This window comes from Ruditapes philippinarum, unplaced genomic scaffold, assembly GCF_026571515.1.
Source record: "Ruditapes philippinarum isolate M1 unplaced genomic scaffold, ASM2657151v2 ctg154_1_1_1_1, whole genome shotgun sequence".
NCBI classification, from domain to species: domain Eukaryota; kingdom Metazoa; phylum Mollusca; class Bivalvia; order Venerida; family Veneridae; genus Ruditapes; species Ruditapes philippinarum.
In genome coordinates this window covers 347,970-361,827 of record NW_026861602.1, presented here as the reverse complement: position 1 = coordinate 361,827, position 13,858 = coordinate 347,970, and the positions used below count along the sequence as shown (strand labels likewise).

Sequence of the window (13,858 nt, the reverse complement as noted above, 5' to 3'; positions counted from 1 at the left end):
GAACCTCTGTCCTTCCGGCACAATTTGATGTGGTATAAAGAGGTCAATAAACATTGATTGTTAAAGTACTGATTATTTTGGCCTTGTAAACAGCTACAAACCTATATTGGACTTGACTAGAGCATCGTCCAATATAAGTTATCAAGCTGTGCTCTCGTCAAAAAGAATTCAGCTTTGTACTAAACAATATATAATAATTATATTTAAATTTACATTATATGTCAGTTCATATTTAATGTATTTCTTTCATGTTTCAGCTGAAGGATTGGTTCCTAACTTTGATGTGCCAATATTGAATGCGACAGCTGTGTCTGGTACCACAGCAGTTTTACCGTGCACCATCACAGCTTTAAAGGACGACCATAAGGTTTATTTCTTTAGTTGTTGTTTTTTTCTGTTTTTTTTTTCACATCTCAGAAAAGCCTAAGATATTGATATTAAATGGGATATAATTTTAATACCCATTTTGTGGTTGCTTACTTGGTATTATGTTAAGATTATATTTTCTGTATATTAAACAGCAAAGTTCATCATTGTGCACTGAAAAGAGCATACCGTACTTTATAAGTCCTACAATGAAGATACAAGATTGATATGTTTTGCGTTGTAAGAAAAAACAACGTCGTTAATCGTCGTTGAATTTCTGTAAAGCTAGTGTGTACGACAGCAGTACAGCTGTTTCACAGTGTTATTTCATTAAGCTTGGGAACCTATCAAATATATGTCTATGTCTACTGCGATTCCCAGAATGGCATTTAATTAATCAAGAAGTCATTCTTTCTAATCTAACCCGACCAAAGACAAATCGTAAAGTAATTAAATAAAACAGGGCATGCAATAAAGTATAGACAGGCAGATATATAGACGGCCGTACTGTTGCTAAAATCCCCAGTTTCTTCAATAGCAAATTACGGAGTTAAGGAATGCTTTAACAAACGTTTCTTCTGTACGTTTTACAGTCCCAATCTAAATTAATTTACAGAGAAAATCAATGGGGAAAATGTAAGACGAAACAGTTTCATGTATTACTTTAATTTCCTTAACACTATTAAATAACACCATAACATGCCAAACCGAGACGCCGTCGCTGCTATATAGCTTGATTGGCATTGTGAAAATTTTAATCACATTTTTTTCCTCAAATCAACAATCTACATAGAGAAATATTTTTAATCCTCTTAAGAGAGTTTTTGTTATTATTTTAGCTAATACAAATGTATTTGAGGGTTGTTCCAACAAAATAATCATTTGGAAAAGAAATAAATAGATTTACTTTGGTGAGGGTTGGTATGCAAGGAAATAAATTTTTAACAATATTTAGATCAAGTCAATTTGATCGTTCTTGAAATAAAGGCGAAATAAAGTTAATTGATACATGTATTAGAAGATTTTTTTATTATTTCCGTCATCCCTCGTATGTATGTGATTTGTTTGGAAAGTAAACCTTATATTAATTTACTTATCTTACTTAAAACATATTTCTTTTTCATTTACTAACATTTATTTTTGTAATATTACAAATGAAACCAAATACAATTTCAAAACTTCTTGGTAAAATTATGAGCCAGATCATATATGAACTCAAATGTTATTGACTTTTATTTCACGAAATTTAATCTTGATGTTTATTTTCAGTATTGAAAATCAGAAATATGTTGATGATGATGGCATATTTAATTGCAAAGTAGTTTTTAAATATTCAAATCGTATTGAAATGGTATTTTAATCGTTAGGACACTTACATTTGTACGTTATAGAATATCCCATTCAAAAGAATCTTGCATACTCTTAATCAAATCGATGCAACATCATTTTCATGTGAAAAGGTAATAATATCTTTTATATACTTTACAAATAACTTATGTATTATTCCTTGTACAACGGAGTCAAAAAGATATACATGGCATCTCATTTTAATGACGTAATGAAAACAACCGTTTCTTTTCTAAATATAGTAACACATTTTGAATTTCATTTATTGGTACGATAAAATGATTTTAGGCAAGCAAACCAATTATTTATCACTTTAAATTTTTATCACAATCTATATAAAATTGGATATTTAGCCATTTAGGTAAACATTTTAACACTTTATTATGTCATATTAAACAAATAAAACTTAATTTAGAAAACAATGATAATGTTTTAACATAAATACATTACTATAAACAACCTTTTTATGCATATTACAACCTTATCAAAACACTCAAATGTTAAAAAGATAAATGATAAGTAAACTTTCTGTAGTGTGAGACAGAGTTATCTATGTGACAAAGACGGTTATCCCTCACAGTTTTTGGGGGGACTCATTGTCAAACTGATGTATTGTCCTTTATAACTTTCTAAAGTATTTTATCTCTATTTATTAATCAATACATTAACACTATGATGAGGCATTGAGAGGCGCGGACAACGCTAGTATCAGACGCACTTTGCTAGATTGATTTTCATCAGAAATGATTAATTCTTGCAGACACATACTTATTGTTTACACTTGTCAAACAATACTTCTAATACATTTTGATAAATGACATATTTTGACAGTCGTTGGCCTCCGAAATATCCATTTGTGTTATTAGCATGTTTTGAATAATTATACACTTAAGGGAGATTGTGATGTGTAAGCGTGTAAAATAGATCACCGTTGCGTGAAATTTATAACAAAAATTACCATAAATATCAAACAATTCTCGGTAATTTTACCTCCTTTTTTAAGTCTTAATTGAGAAATTAAAAAATATGTCTATTTTGACAAATAATGCCGAAAAATTCATAAAGAAATAACAGCGTATAATAACTTTAACCTATTGTTTAAATGATATAATTCTTTAACAAAAAAACTTTCGAACGTTACCTATATATTCTGACTAATCAAATGGCAACATATTTAGGGCTGAGCTTTACAGTTTTTTTCTGACTTTTATTACGAGCCATGTTCACTACAAATTTCAAAGTCAATAAAATGTGATATAAGCTTAAATGTTGTCAAAAGAAAAAGGCCGATGAACTAGTAAAAAATGCCAATAGTAATTATAATTGTTATAGTAATAAAAATAACCAAAACAGGAAACATACCACCCCTCCCCCCCACACACACATTTTCCATCTTTAAACCAAGAATTTTTTTTAAAAAAAAACGACAAATTACAACAACAAAGAAAGAAAGAAAACAACAAATTACAACAACAACAGAACAAATATGCATGATTACACATAAAAAACATTGTCTGTGGACTATCGTCAACATGAAAAATCTGTTGTATGATTGTAATTTTGAACTTACATAAATTGGCATGAATATTGCATTATACGGTCAGTCTAAGTTGTTGTTAGTTAGCCGTTGTTGGTATTCGTATAATTGGGAAAGAATTATCTTCAGACGAAACGTCCGTTTTATTTTTTTAATCGAATATTTAATAAGTTTAACTCAAAGAAACATGTTTGATATATCTATGTTTCTTAATTTTAGCACACGCCAGTCAGCTGCAAACAGAACTTGTCTGATACGTCTGAAAACTGCAATTTAAATAAGTCTTATCTTTTACCTTAATTCGTTTAAAAGGAAACAAATTTCATGTTTTATCTAGCAAGGTTGCGACTATTTCCTTCCTGCATGTTAAACATTTTATGAAGTCACGCAATGTTAGATATTTATCTATTGATTTCTGTATAACAATTTGGTCAAACTATATTTGTTTATTTATATTTCAAAATGTTGTTTTTGGAAAGAAAGTTCTGTTTTACTTGAGCGTCATTTTTTGGATTCAGCTTTCTCGTTGGGTTTTAGCGATATTTCGAGACCAATCAAAACTTCAGGAACTAAAGGTCACATTACTTGATTAGAACTTTAAAGATATATTTTCATTGTATATTTTTTCGGGTATTATAGTATCAAGAAATGTCGATGTATTGTAAAATATAAACAATCAAAGATACCGAGAAAAGTTACAAACAGTCTGTTCACACCAATAGTAAGGATGGAAGCAAAATGAGAAAATTACTATTGTGGTTCCTGATTTAGGATGCTTTGTCAAGGGAAACAAACTTTTTTTTATACAAATACAGCTATTTTCTGTTTTGGAATGAGCAATTGAATGTTAAGCATATGAATTAAGAAAAAGAAATCAGATGTAGTTATTGAATATAACATAAACATGTGAACGAAGGAGTAAGGCGTGGAGGAGTTTGATATGCATGTGAGTATAGTGATGAACTGGTAAATGATTCTATTTAAAAAGAAAACTCACAAAGTGCTTTTTTACATATCTTTTTTAGTTTATACATGTATAACACCTCATATAAAGAATTTTGTTTATTTCCAAACAAAGCGGGCAGAATGTTAATGTTAATTGTATGCACATATGTAAATATTGAAGAGAAATATACACATTTGTCAAAACCAAACATTGTATATGAAATCATTATAACTTACGCAATGCCTTATATGAGACTAAACAAAATGTTCCAAACAATTCAATTTAATAACCGTACTAACAAAAAAACAGCATTATATATAATATAAATTTACGTTTAGAAAAAGACGCAAAATACTGTCCAAATATTCAATTGTACATTTCTTTGAACACTTTGGAGTAACCATGATAAGGTACGAAGGAAAAATAGTTAACGATTTAACAACATTTACACGCTATCAAAGTAATGAATCATTGTTGAAGCCACATGATCATTTACATCTAAATTTGTCCGCGAAACAAAGCAATTTGTTTGGTCTGTTAGACAGGATTAGCTTAAATGGGAAATTGTACATCAGGGACAACTTGTACCAGATCAGTTATCTTTCTCTATTACCCTTCCTCAATATGGCCAGTTTGTATTCTCTTTCAGTCGAAATATGTCTTTCTAACATTTTCTTAACGATATGTTGTTTTTCCCCAACAATCCAGCATGGAAAAATCTGTTTAGCGTCGTTGTGTAAAACAATTTGAAATGTTTTTGGGCAGAAAATTTGAATTATAAATGACATTATACGCGTTTTTTTATCAAATATTTAGAAATTGTATTTTGAATCAGTATTAGCATAAAAATGCTCGAAATATTATCATCTTTGTTATTGTTTCTATTAATTTGAAACCATGGTGAATGATTTGATTCAATTTGGACAATAAGTGCAACGGTGTAAATTTCATATATTAGTGGATTGGGTAAAAATCTGTAAAACTATATTGGGATATCATTTTTAGTAGAATAATTATTCGTATCACGTTATGAGTCATACCAAAAGTATCTTAATTGGAGAAAAGAATGTTTGTATTTCTATGAAAGTGTGCAGCGAATATGCAAAATAATCAATTAAGTTCCCAAGTTAAAATAGCAAAATAGTATTTTGATAATAGGACTATTTTGTTATGTTTGTCTAAACATAGCTATTTAATCTCAATTGCGAATCAAATTGTTGCAATTTATATTAATCACTTGCGAGTCAACTTCCTGGAACTAATCAGTACAATGTCATATGAGAAGTCATGGTCGGAACTGGAGTAGGGTTTTACACCCATGATCCTAAGAGGCAGACACCTTAACAACTAGGGCAGCCTCATCTTTTGTTCTGTTAACTAGTATTATTCATATTCGCTAAATTAGACAGATACCCTTTATTGAATATATTTAAAGTGTATGAAAACTACGATATACATTTAATGTTTTATTGTATCATGGTGTTCATAGAATCAATTTGCACTTGCTTGAATAAACTAAATTATGGAGATCGACGGACAAAACTAAGTTATAAATAAAGAAATCTTTAATTTTAGCATTAAAATACAATTACAATTAAAATGTTGCATTTATAAATTATACTCTAAAGACTGACTTACAGTGTTCCAAAAACTTTCATCAAGAAAAAACAAAATGTAACCTAGTTCTATGATAATTATGGCTACCATAATTAAATTGAAACAATTTTATTAAGCCTTATGGTACAGTAACCAACGGTTTTCACGGGAAATGTCCACAAGTTACCCCAATTTGATGAAATTATAGTATCTTATATAGACTCGTGTATGCCTGAAAAAAATACAAGTTTACTGTTTTAAGGTTGGACTAAAAACCCGAACTTTAATGTTTGCCCAGGATTACGTAGTCACACGCCAGTTAAGCTTTGAAAATTCAGACCAGTACGCCACTCATTTACATAAATAGTCCACTTGATTAAATATGTTTGTTTGAGTTTTTATATTCCAATGAGTGTATGTTCAACTCATAACACATAACAATTGCACTTAAAAGGTACATTTGTTGGCAATTCAAATCAGTAAAACGTAAACAGCGTGTTTTAATCAAATGGACAAACACGTTATTTTAAAACGAGAGCATTAAGTTAAAACATTTATAAACATAAACAAACTTGTTGAGTTTAAAGTGTTTTGACCAAATTTGTATATGCAGGTAGCGTGGGTAGACCCGAGGAAAAAGTTGTTAACGGTTGCGGAGAAGAGAATTATTACAGACCCTCGTATCAGTGTAGAACGACCGTTTACAAAGGACTGGAATCTACATATCAGAAATGTACGTCTGAACGACAGTGGCGAGTATCTATGTCAGATCAACACTAAACCAGTAAAAAGCATGAAAATATTACTCACAATTCATGGTAGGTACTAGATGTTTTTATACTTTTAAGTTTTAAGTTTGAATTTGATATTTTTTAATTAAAAATTAAACGAATGATGATACATTGACGACAAATGCTCGGATATAGGACCGGGCTTTTCAAGACTAGGCTTTGTTTCGTGTTCTGGTCTTGACCGTCTTATATAAGCCTTGTATTAAAAAGGGGGTTGTTTCATAAATCTATGACGGATAAAGCACGAAAGCTTCAACAAAATGTCATATATTATAGCTAATTCAAAATATATGTTTACATATTCCTTTTACGCGTGTTTCATTAGAATAGCACTTTCTGCATATTTTTTTTAAAAGTTATAGGTTGTTCATGTGAATGAATCAAGTTAAATTACTTAATTGGTATAAATTTGGTATCACTTTTCATATTCTAGATCAGTTTTAAATGTTTATTCAAAAGTGAACTATATTGAGGGATGCTGCTTTAAACATGAGAACGTATAATTTATCAATGTATGTATATTGTACTACAGAGCCTCCATCAATACTCGAACATTCCGGCGACCAGACGGTCAGAGAAGGTGATACTGTAGCGCTGTGGTGTAAAGTTGGCGGAGAACCCTACCCAGCTGTCACGTGGTACAGGCAATATGTGCACGAGAAAAATTCAGCTAAATCTAGTATGTTCTATGATAATATGTTCATATAAAAATAGTGTATGTTAGTGTACATTCGTATGAAACATAATAATGTTAAGTTCTTAAAGAACCATTAAAATAACCCTTTTTTTCACATTAAAAAAAAGATATTGTCGTTAGATGAACTTGTACCTATATAGTTACTTTATCTAACAAAGAACTTTTGATACGGCCACTAGTAAAACTTTTCAATTTTCTCTGATAGGGTGCAACTCAATATGGTCTGTAGATAATTGAAAATCTGTCAAGAAAACGGAAAATAAAACAAATAAAGTACTCCAAGACCTAGTGAGTTATAACTGTAGAATAGAAGGAGACACGATGAAACAGGCTTGCGTCAATATTGGGAGGAATTTAACATTCTAGTGAAACTATTTTATTTCAGATTATAATATTATAATTCCGTTTTAAATCTTTTTTCTATATACCAGATCAATATTTTTTAAGATATCAAAATGATAATTACATTAAAAATATTTTACGGATTACCAAATCAATATACAATGTATCAAAATATCAATAATAATTACTTTATCTTTTACAATCTTTTACTGATTACCAAATTACCAAATCAATATATCAAAATATCAATTTAATAATAACTTTTAGAATCTTTAACTGAATATCAAGGTATCAATATAATAATTACTTTAAGAATCTTTTACTGATTACCAAATCAATATATCAAAATATCAATGGTAATTACTTTATTAATCTTATTTTACTTTTCAAACCAATATATAAAAATATTATAATTTCTGGTAACATACTGTTTATAATGATTCATAAACATATATTTAACTGGTATTGTAATGTTGATTACAGACGTACAAATATAACTTTATACCATTAAAAAGATTTTTAAAAAGACACAGATCAGTGCAACATGCTAAATGAGCAAATGGTTTCTGACCTCCATGTTTCTAAATACTGTTCATCTTTATTTTGTTTTACCAGTCATTTTCGTGTCCTAATTTATCGGCTTTTATTATTCTCAAAATAGATAAGAATAAGTTCGATCGAAATAATAAAAATCAGATCTGGATTTTTAAATTTCTACATGTATATCTATATACTTCTATTTTAAAATAATAAATATTATTATTAAATTTAGATATTGTTGTATCCACTTACAGTCTGACTGCATTTAACACTACATGTACATTCATTCTTTTACTATTTCTTTTTTATTACAGTGGTTAGTTGCTTTTAGAGTTTACTGGATATTAGTAATATGCTTAGATATAAATACATTTCGTTTGCTTAAACTTTCTAAAGACATGGTCACTAGAATATGAATATAATCTTAATTGTACAGTTTTGAAAATTGTATAGTATTTTGTAACTCCTTAAAATTTGATTATATCATCTTAGTTACTTTGTTGTGCAAGACAATTTCTCAGCAACATACCGATCGGTTGTTAATTAAGGAACATTTCTAAATATGTATTTTTTGAAATTTTGTATTTTTTTTTGCAAGCAGTTACATACATCTCACTGTCAATTGTTTGCAATGACATGGAAAAATGAATCGTAACGACAAAACATGTGTCTAGCACAGTTCCATGAGGTTTTGACATCAAATGTTATCCCATGAGGTTCATAGACCTTCCGCACACCAAATTGCCTTTTTCCATGATGTCCGCTTACTAAATACACCGTTCCGCGAGTCAATAAATCAAATAATTTGTTGAGCTATTTTGTCCGTTGTTGCTTATACTGCTTTTAAGAAAAAAAACATTATTAAAGTATTACAATTAAAAAGTTCTTAATTGTTTAAAACATATAACCGTTAACTTGTATATATTTTTCAGTTATCGGAGAGGAAGGTGAAGCATTAAGAATCCACAACATATCAAGATATTGTGAAGATGTGTATGAATGTGTAGCTAATAATGACATAGAACCTACCGCCAGTAAAAGAATGAAAGTTAGCGTGGAATGTAAGTTCCGTTTGAATACCATCAAGTCAACAAAATAATTCTTTGCTAGACCAGATATATTAAATATAACTTAAGCATTTGTGATAACATTTTCAAGAATGTAAATTAGGTTTTATGTAAAGACGTCGTCTGGACAGTAGATTATAATGAAATACTTTTGATTTGTTTATAATTTACAGTTCCCCCAGAGGTACAATTATACAACACCAGAATGGGACAAGGTCAGGGCAAAGAAACTATTATAGATTGTAAAATTACTGCAAATCCTCAAGGTTATATTGTGTGGCAAAGACAAGGGAGAGAGATTACCAACAGCCACAAATATGGCATCACAGTGTACGAGGAGGATAGGTACACCACGACTCTAAGTTTACGTATTGCACGATTAAATGAAGATGACTTCGGTAAATATAAATGTCACGCACAGAATAAATATGGAACGGACACTGAAGATATGATGCTATATGGTAAGTCGTGAAATTAATGAAGATATATCTATCACAAAAAATATTTAAACTGATTGTTAATAATTCGGAATCATTTGCTTTTATTCGTTTTGCAGACGTGAATGAAGGGGATCCAAAGAAGATATACATTTCATGTTTTTCATTGCACTTTGTATTATAAATTAGTAGGTCCATACGCATGTGAAGGTGTACTGAACATACTGCTTTTCTAATCTTACATTATGTTTATCTTTCTCTAACATTTCTACACAGTAACTAGTTGGTAAACTTTTTTCTGTTCCTTGTTTTTGTGTATGTTTATCAACATCACACAGTTCTGTACAGACTCTCGATGTTATGCCATTTTGATTGGCATATTTTGTTATTGTAGACAAATACAGGAACAAATATAGCTGTAATAAAATTTGGCAATCATTTATTTGATTTTTTAAATCACTGTAGAGTTCGTAGAACCGCAAATCACAAGTACGAGTAGTACAACAACTGAATACTTGGTGATAGATGATACAAATCCGTGGAAGAAAAGACTTCCGGTTTATAATGACCGATATTCACCTACACAAGGTTTAGAAAATCATAAATATAGAGGTAAGAACATAAAGCATTGATATGACTAATCGCTTTGCTTTAAAAGAAACAATTTCTCATTTTAGATATTATTTGTTAAGATGGATTTTTTTGCTACAATTTGAAATACATTTGTTTATTTGATAATGGTAATTTTCATATACTTGGCGGCCATCTTGGACGCCATCTTGGATTTTTCGCACTGCACCATGATTGGAGCTATCACCCTCGATATTCTACAATTCAGATATTCCTGTAACAGATTGTGCATAATTAGTTAATACTATAAACGATACTTCACACTTCTTTAAGCATAATTCAAAATGCTTTTAAATCATTTTTATTCAATATACTGTACTTCATTGTTTATTTAATTATATTTTTCAGGGAACGCTGGAGCATCACGTGCTGGTACAGATAGCACGTGTTCCGGAAGTTACCATGTTATACTTACTATGTGGAGTATAACTGTCCATTTAGTTATTTATTATTGTCGGAGATAACTAAACATTTAATATTGAAATTATTGCGTTGACTGACCACTAATTCAGACAGTAATCTACCTTTTGATATTGTTCTATATTTCGACATTGTTTTATATTTGGCCATGTTCTATAGTGAAACAATATTCTAGATATAGACAGTGTTCTGTATGTAAACGCTGTCTTTTAAAAAAAAGTTCTATTCTTAGACATTGTTGTACGTTAAGACATTGTTCTAAATTAATTAAAACAGTGTTCTATATTTAGACATTGTTCTATTTTTAGACATTGTTTCATTTTAAGACATTGTTCTATGTTAAGACATTGTTGTATGTTAAAACAATGTTCTATATTTAGATATTGTTCTATGTTAAGACATTGTTCTATGTTAAAACAGTGTTCTATATTTAGAGATTGTTCTATATTTAGACATTGATCTGAGTTTAGACATGGTTCTAAATCTAGACACTTTTCTATATATAGGCATTGTAAAAGAAGTTAAAGATAGAGGTAGAGATCTTTATCTGTTTGCACAGACTGACGTTTTCTGCGCCAAAACTTCTAAAACTGCTTATGTCAACATAGAAACTATGGACACGTAACTTTACTTATGAAAATAATGCTCCACGCAAGGACAGCCGGAAACTTGGTTGGCGTGCCAGGACTACTGCATGTTAAAGTGCATAAAAACTGAAAGCGTAATCATTTATCTTATAGAGGAATAAATCTTATCAGTGCACAAGTTGCACTATAAAATCCTTAATAAAAGTTTTAAGTAAACATATTTTATTGATCTTGTATTAGCTGTAGAAATTTTAGTGCAAATATAATGCTACATCAGAGAGATTCAACTACTCATGGTTCATTTTATTTTACAATAAAACGTCATTCTCAAGAGTTTAGGTCTTGATGAATGTGCTAGTACTTAAAAAGTCTTGGTTTTAATGTTAAATCTAATGAAAAATTACCTTTACTGCGTAATGTCACAGTTTTATAACATAGAAAATGGGTGCATTTTATATCCTATTGGATTTTTTCGAGTTTATTTTTGTAAATACAATGTAGTTCAATTCCCTCTTCGCGGATTTGTGTTTATTTTACTCAAAAGAATGGGGTGAACAATGGAGTAAATGTAAGAGACAAATACATGTACATGTAATTAAAATATGGCAAGCTGTTTTGCCTATTTAGATGTTACATAGTACATGTAGCTATGAAAAAGAGATGCTTTTTAGGCTTATGTTATAACTTAATTATATTTACCAGCATGGTCTGTCCGTCTGACCGTTATAATCAAGATTAATCTAAATCTTATATGGCTGATTTTCTTTTCAAACGTATTTTAAAAGTATTAGAAGATGTGCACAATTAATTTTCACATACAATACGTTTACATATTATATATTGTATGAAAGACAATGTGAATAGATTTAGATAGATAGATTTATTTCGGCATAGGAAGCATATACATAGTTGACAACATAACATAGGATAAAATAATGAGCATTATTAAATACTATATCACATATGAGAAAACTATGACATGCTCACCAACACCAAGGATAACACAAAAAAGGGCAAAAAAAAAGCTCTTATTTCCATTGTGGTAGAATGAAGAAGTATAGAAAAAATACACACATACGTAATGGCTGTGCAGAATTTTAATACTGAATTATAAAAAATACTGAATTATAAAAAATAAACTACAATATATATATAAAAATTATGCTTTGTTCTTCAGACTGGCGAAACATAATGTAAACATTTTAATCAAGTTCTACTCACACATTTCTAAAAAGTAATTGTTTCTATTATAAAATTATGTACTATTTGATAGTATGAAAACAGAATAAAACGTTCCTAACAAAATCATTTCGTACGAGTACTGTTTATTTTTTATGATTTTTTTTCTTTCAATTTTGTAACAGAGTAGCTATAGACTTTTGAATGATTTTTGTAAAGATACCGAGTACTATTCTACTGTACTACTTTATAAACCTACTTATTTATTCTTTTATCATCTTGCAAATGAAACATATATGCAAAGAAGCCCGGTGTCTGAGGCAAACGTTCAAATGTTTTTGTATTTTAAGAGATAGATATTTTGGCACAATATATAAGTTTTTTGAGAAAAAATGATATTGTCAGTTGCCATGGTTACATACTGAAACTATATATAGCAAGATTTAGAGAGAGAGAAAAAACACAATCTTGTCCGGTCCGTTGTTATGGTAACATACTGGCACTATCACGGTAGGGAATCACGTGACTTTTACGGTTACGCGTACAGACAATATGGCGGCCTAAAAACCTCGCTTCACATGTGTTTTTAAGGTAATTCTTTATTATATCCCTTTTACTTACATACGAGACCTGTTGCAGCCTACGCAGAATAAAGAATTGTTGCCGCCTATACCTTAGTTTCCACCCCTGTGCTCATAGCTTTTACAAACACTCAAAAATTCAACAGAAATTTTCAATGTAAACAATTATATTTCGGGTAACATTCACGCAAAATTTGTATTTTTTATGAATTTGATTAAACTACGTCGTGTTAGCAAAGAGAAAATGTTCATAGAATTTCTTTATTTGAAAATGTAAATATTAGGCATGTTAAATGTTGACAAGTCATTTTCTATTCCATTACACGAGAGAAAAATGATTTGGGTAACTCCCACGCATACTTTTATTGTTGATAACTCCCACGCAATATTTTATGTGCAGGCAATATCTATGCAGGTTATAGCCTAGATATTGATTGAAAAAATCATGATTGATGCATTTAGCATCAAACTTTCATAGAATTTTGAATAATATTAAAAATACCGCAAATAGGTCCTTGATAGAAGTAACCCAGCAGGCACATCAACGGTGAACAACGTTGAAGTATGATCAGATTTCAACGTTGAAATAACGTTAGATTTATGTTCGAATTTGAAAGTTTAAAAAACGTTGAAGTTCAACGTTGGCACAACGTTGAAGTTTCAATGTCATTTCAAGATACTTTAATATAAATATAAAGCAATTAAAGTACTGTACGTAACAGAGTTTAACCAAAAAATCAAGACACTATTAAATACTTCAGCTATTTTATTTCAAAACTACAGTTCAAGTGTAGC

At 29.8% G+C, this 13,858-nt stretch overlaps 1 protein-coding gene across 1 annotated transcript; it reads left to right on the top strand.

The window, feature by feature from the left end:
- The first annotated feature begins 235 nt into the window (after nucleotides 1-235).
- Nucleotides 236-12,982, top strand: LOC132716297 (opioid-binding protein/cell adhesion molecule homolog). Its single transcript, XM_060699545.1, has 7 exons — nucleotides 236-367; nucleotides 6,406-6,610; nucleotides 7,116-7,262; nucleotides 9,095-9,223; nucleotides 9,403-9,690; nucleotides 10,132-10,278; nucleotides 10,645-12,982. Exons 1-7 carry the CDS (start codon nucleotides 236-238, stop codon nucleotides 10,758-10,760), a joined length of 1,164 nt encoding a protein of 387 aa, XP_060555528.1. The 3' UTR covers nucleotides 10,761-12,982.
- Nucleotides 12,983-13,858: the final 876 nt, after the last annotated feature.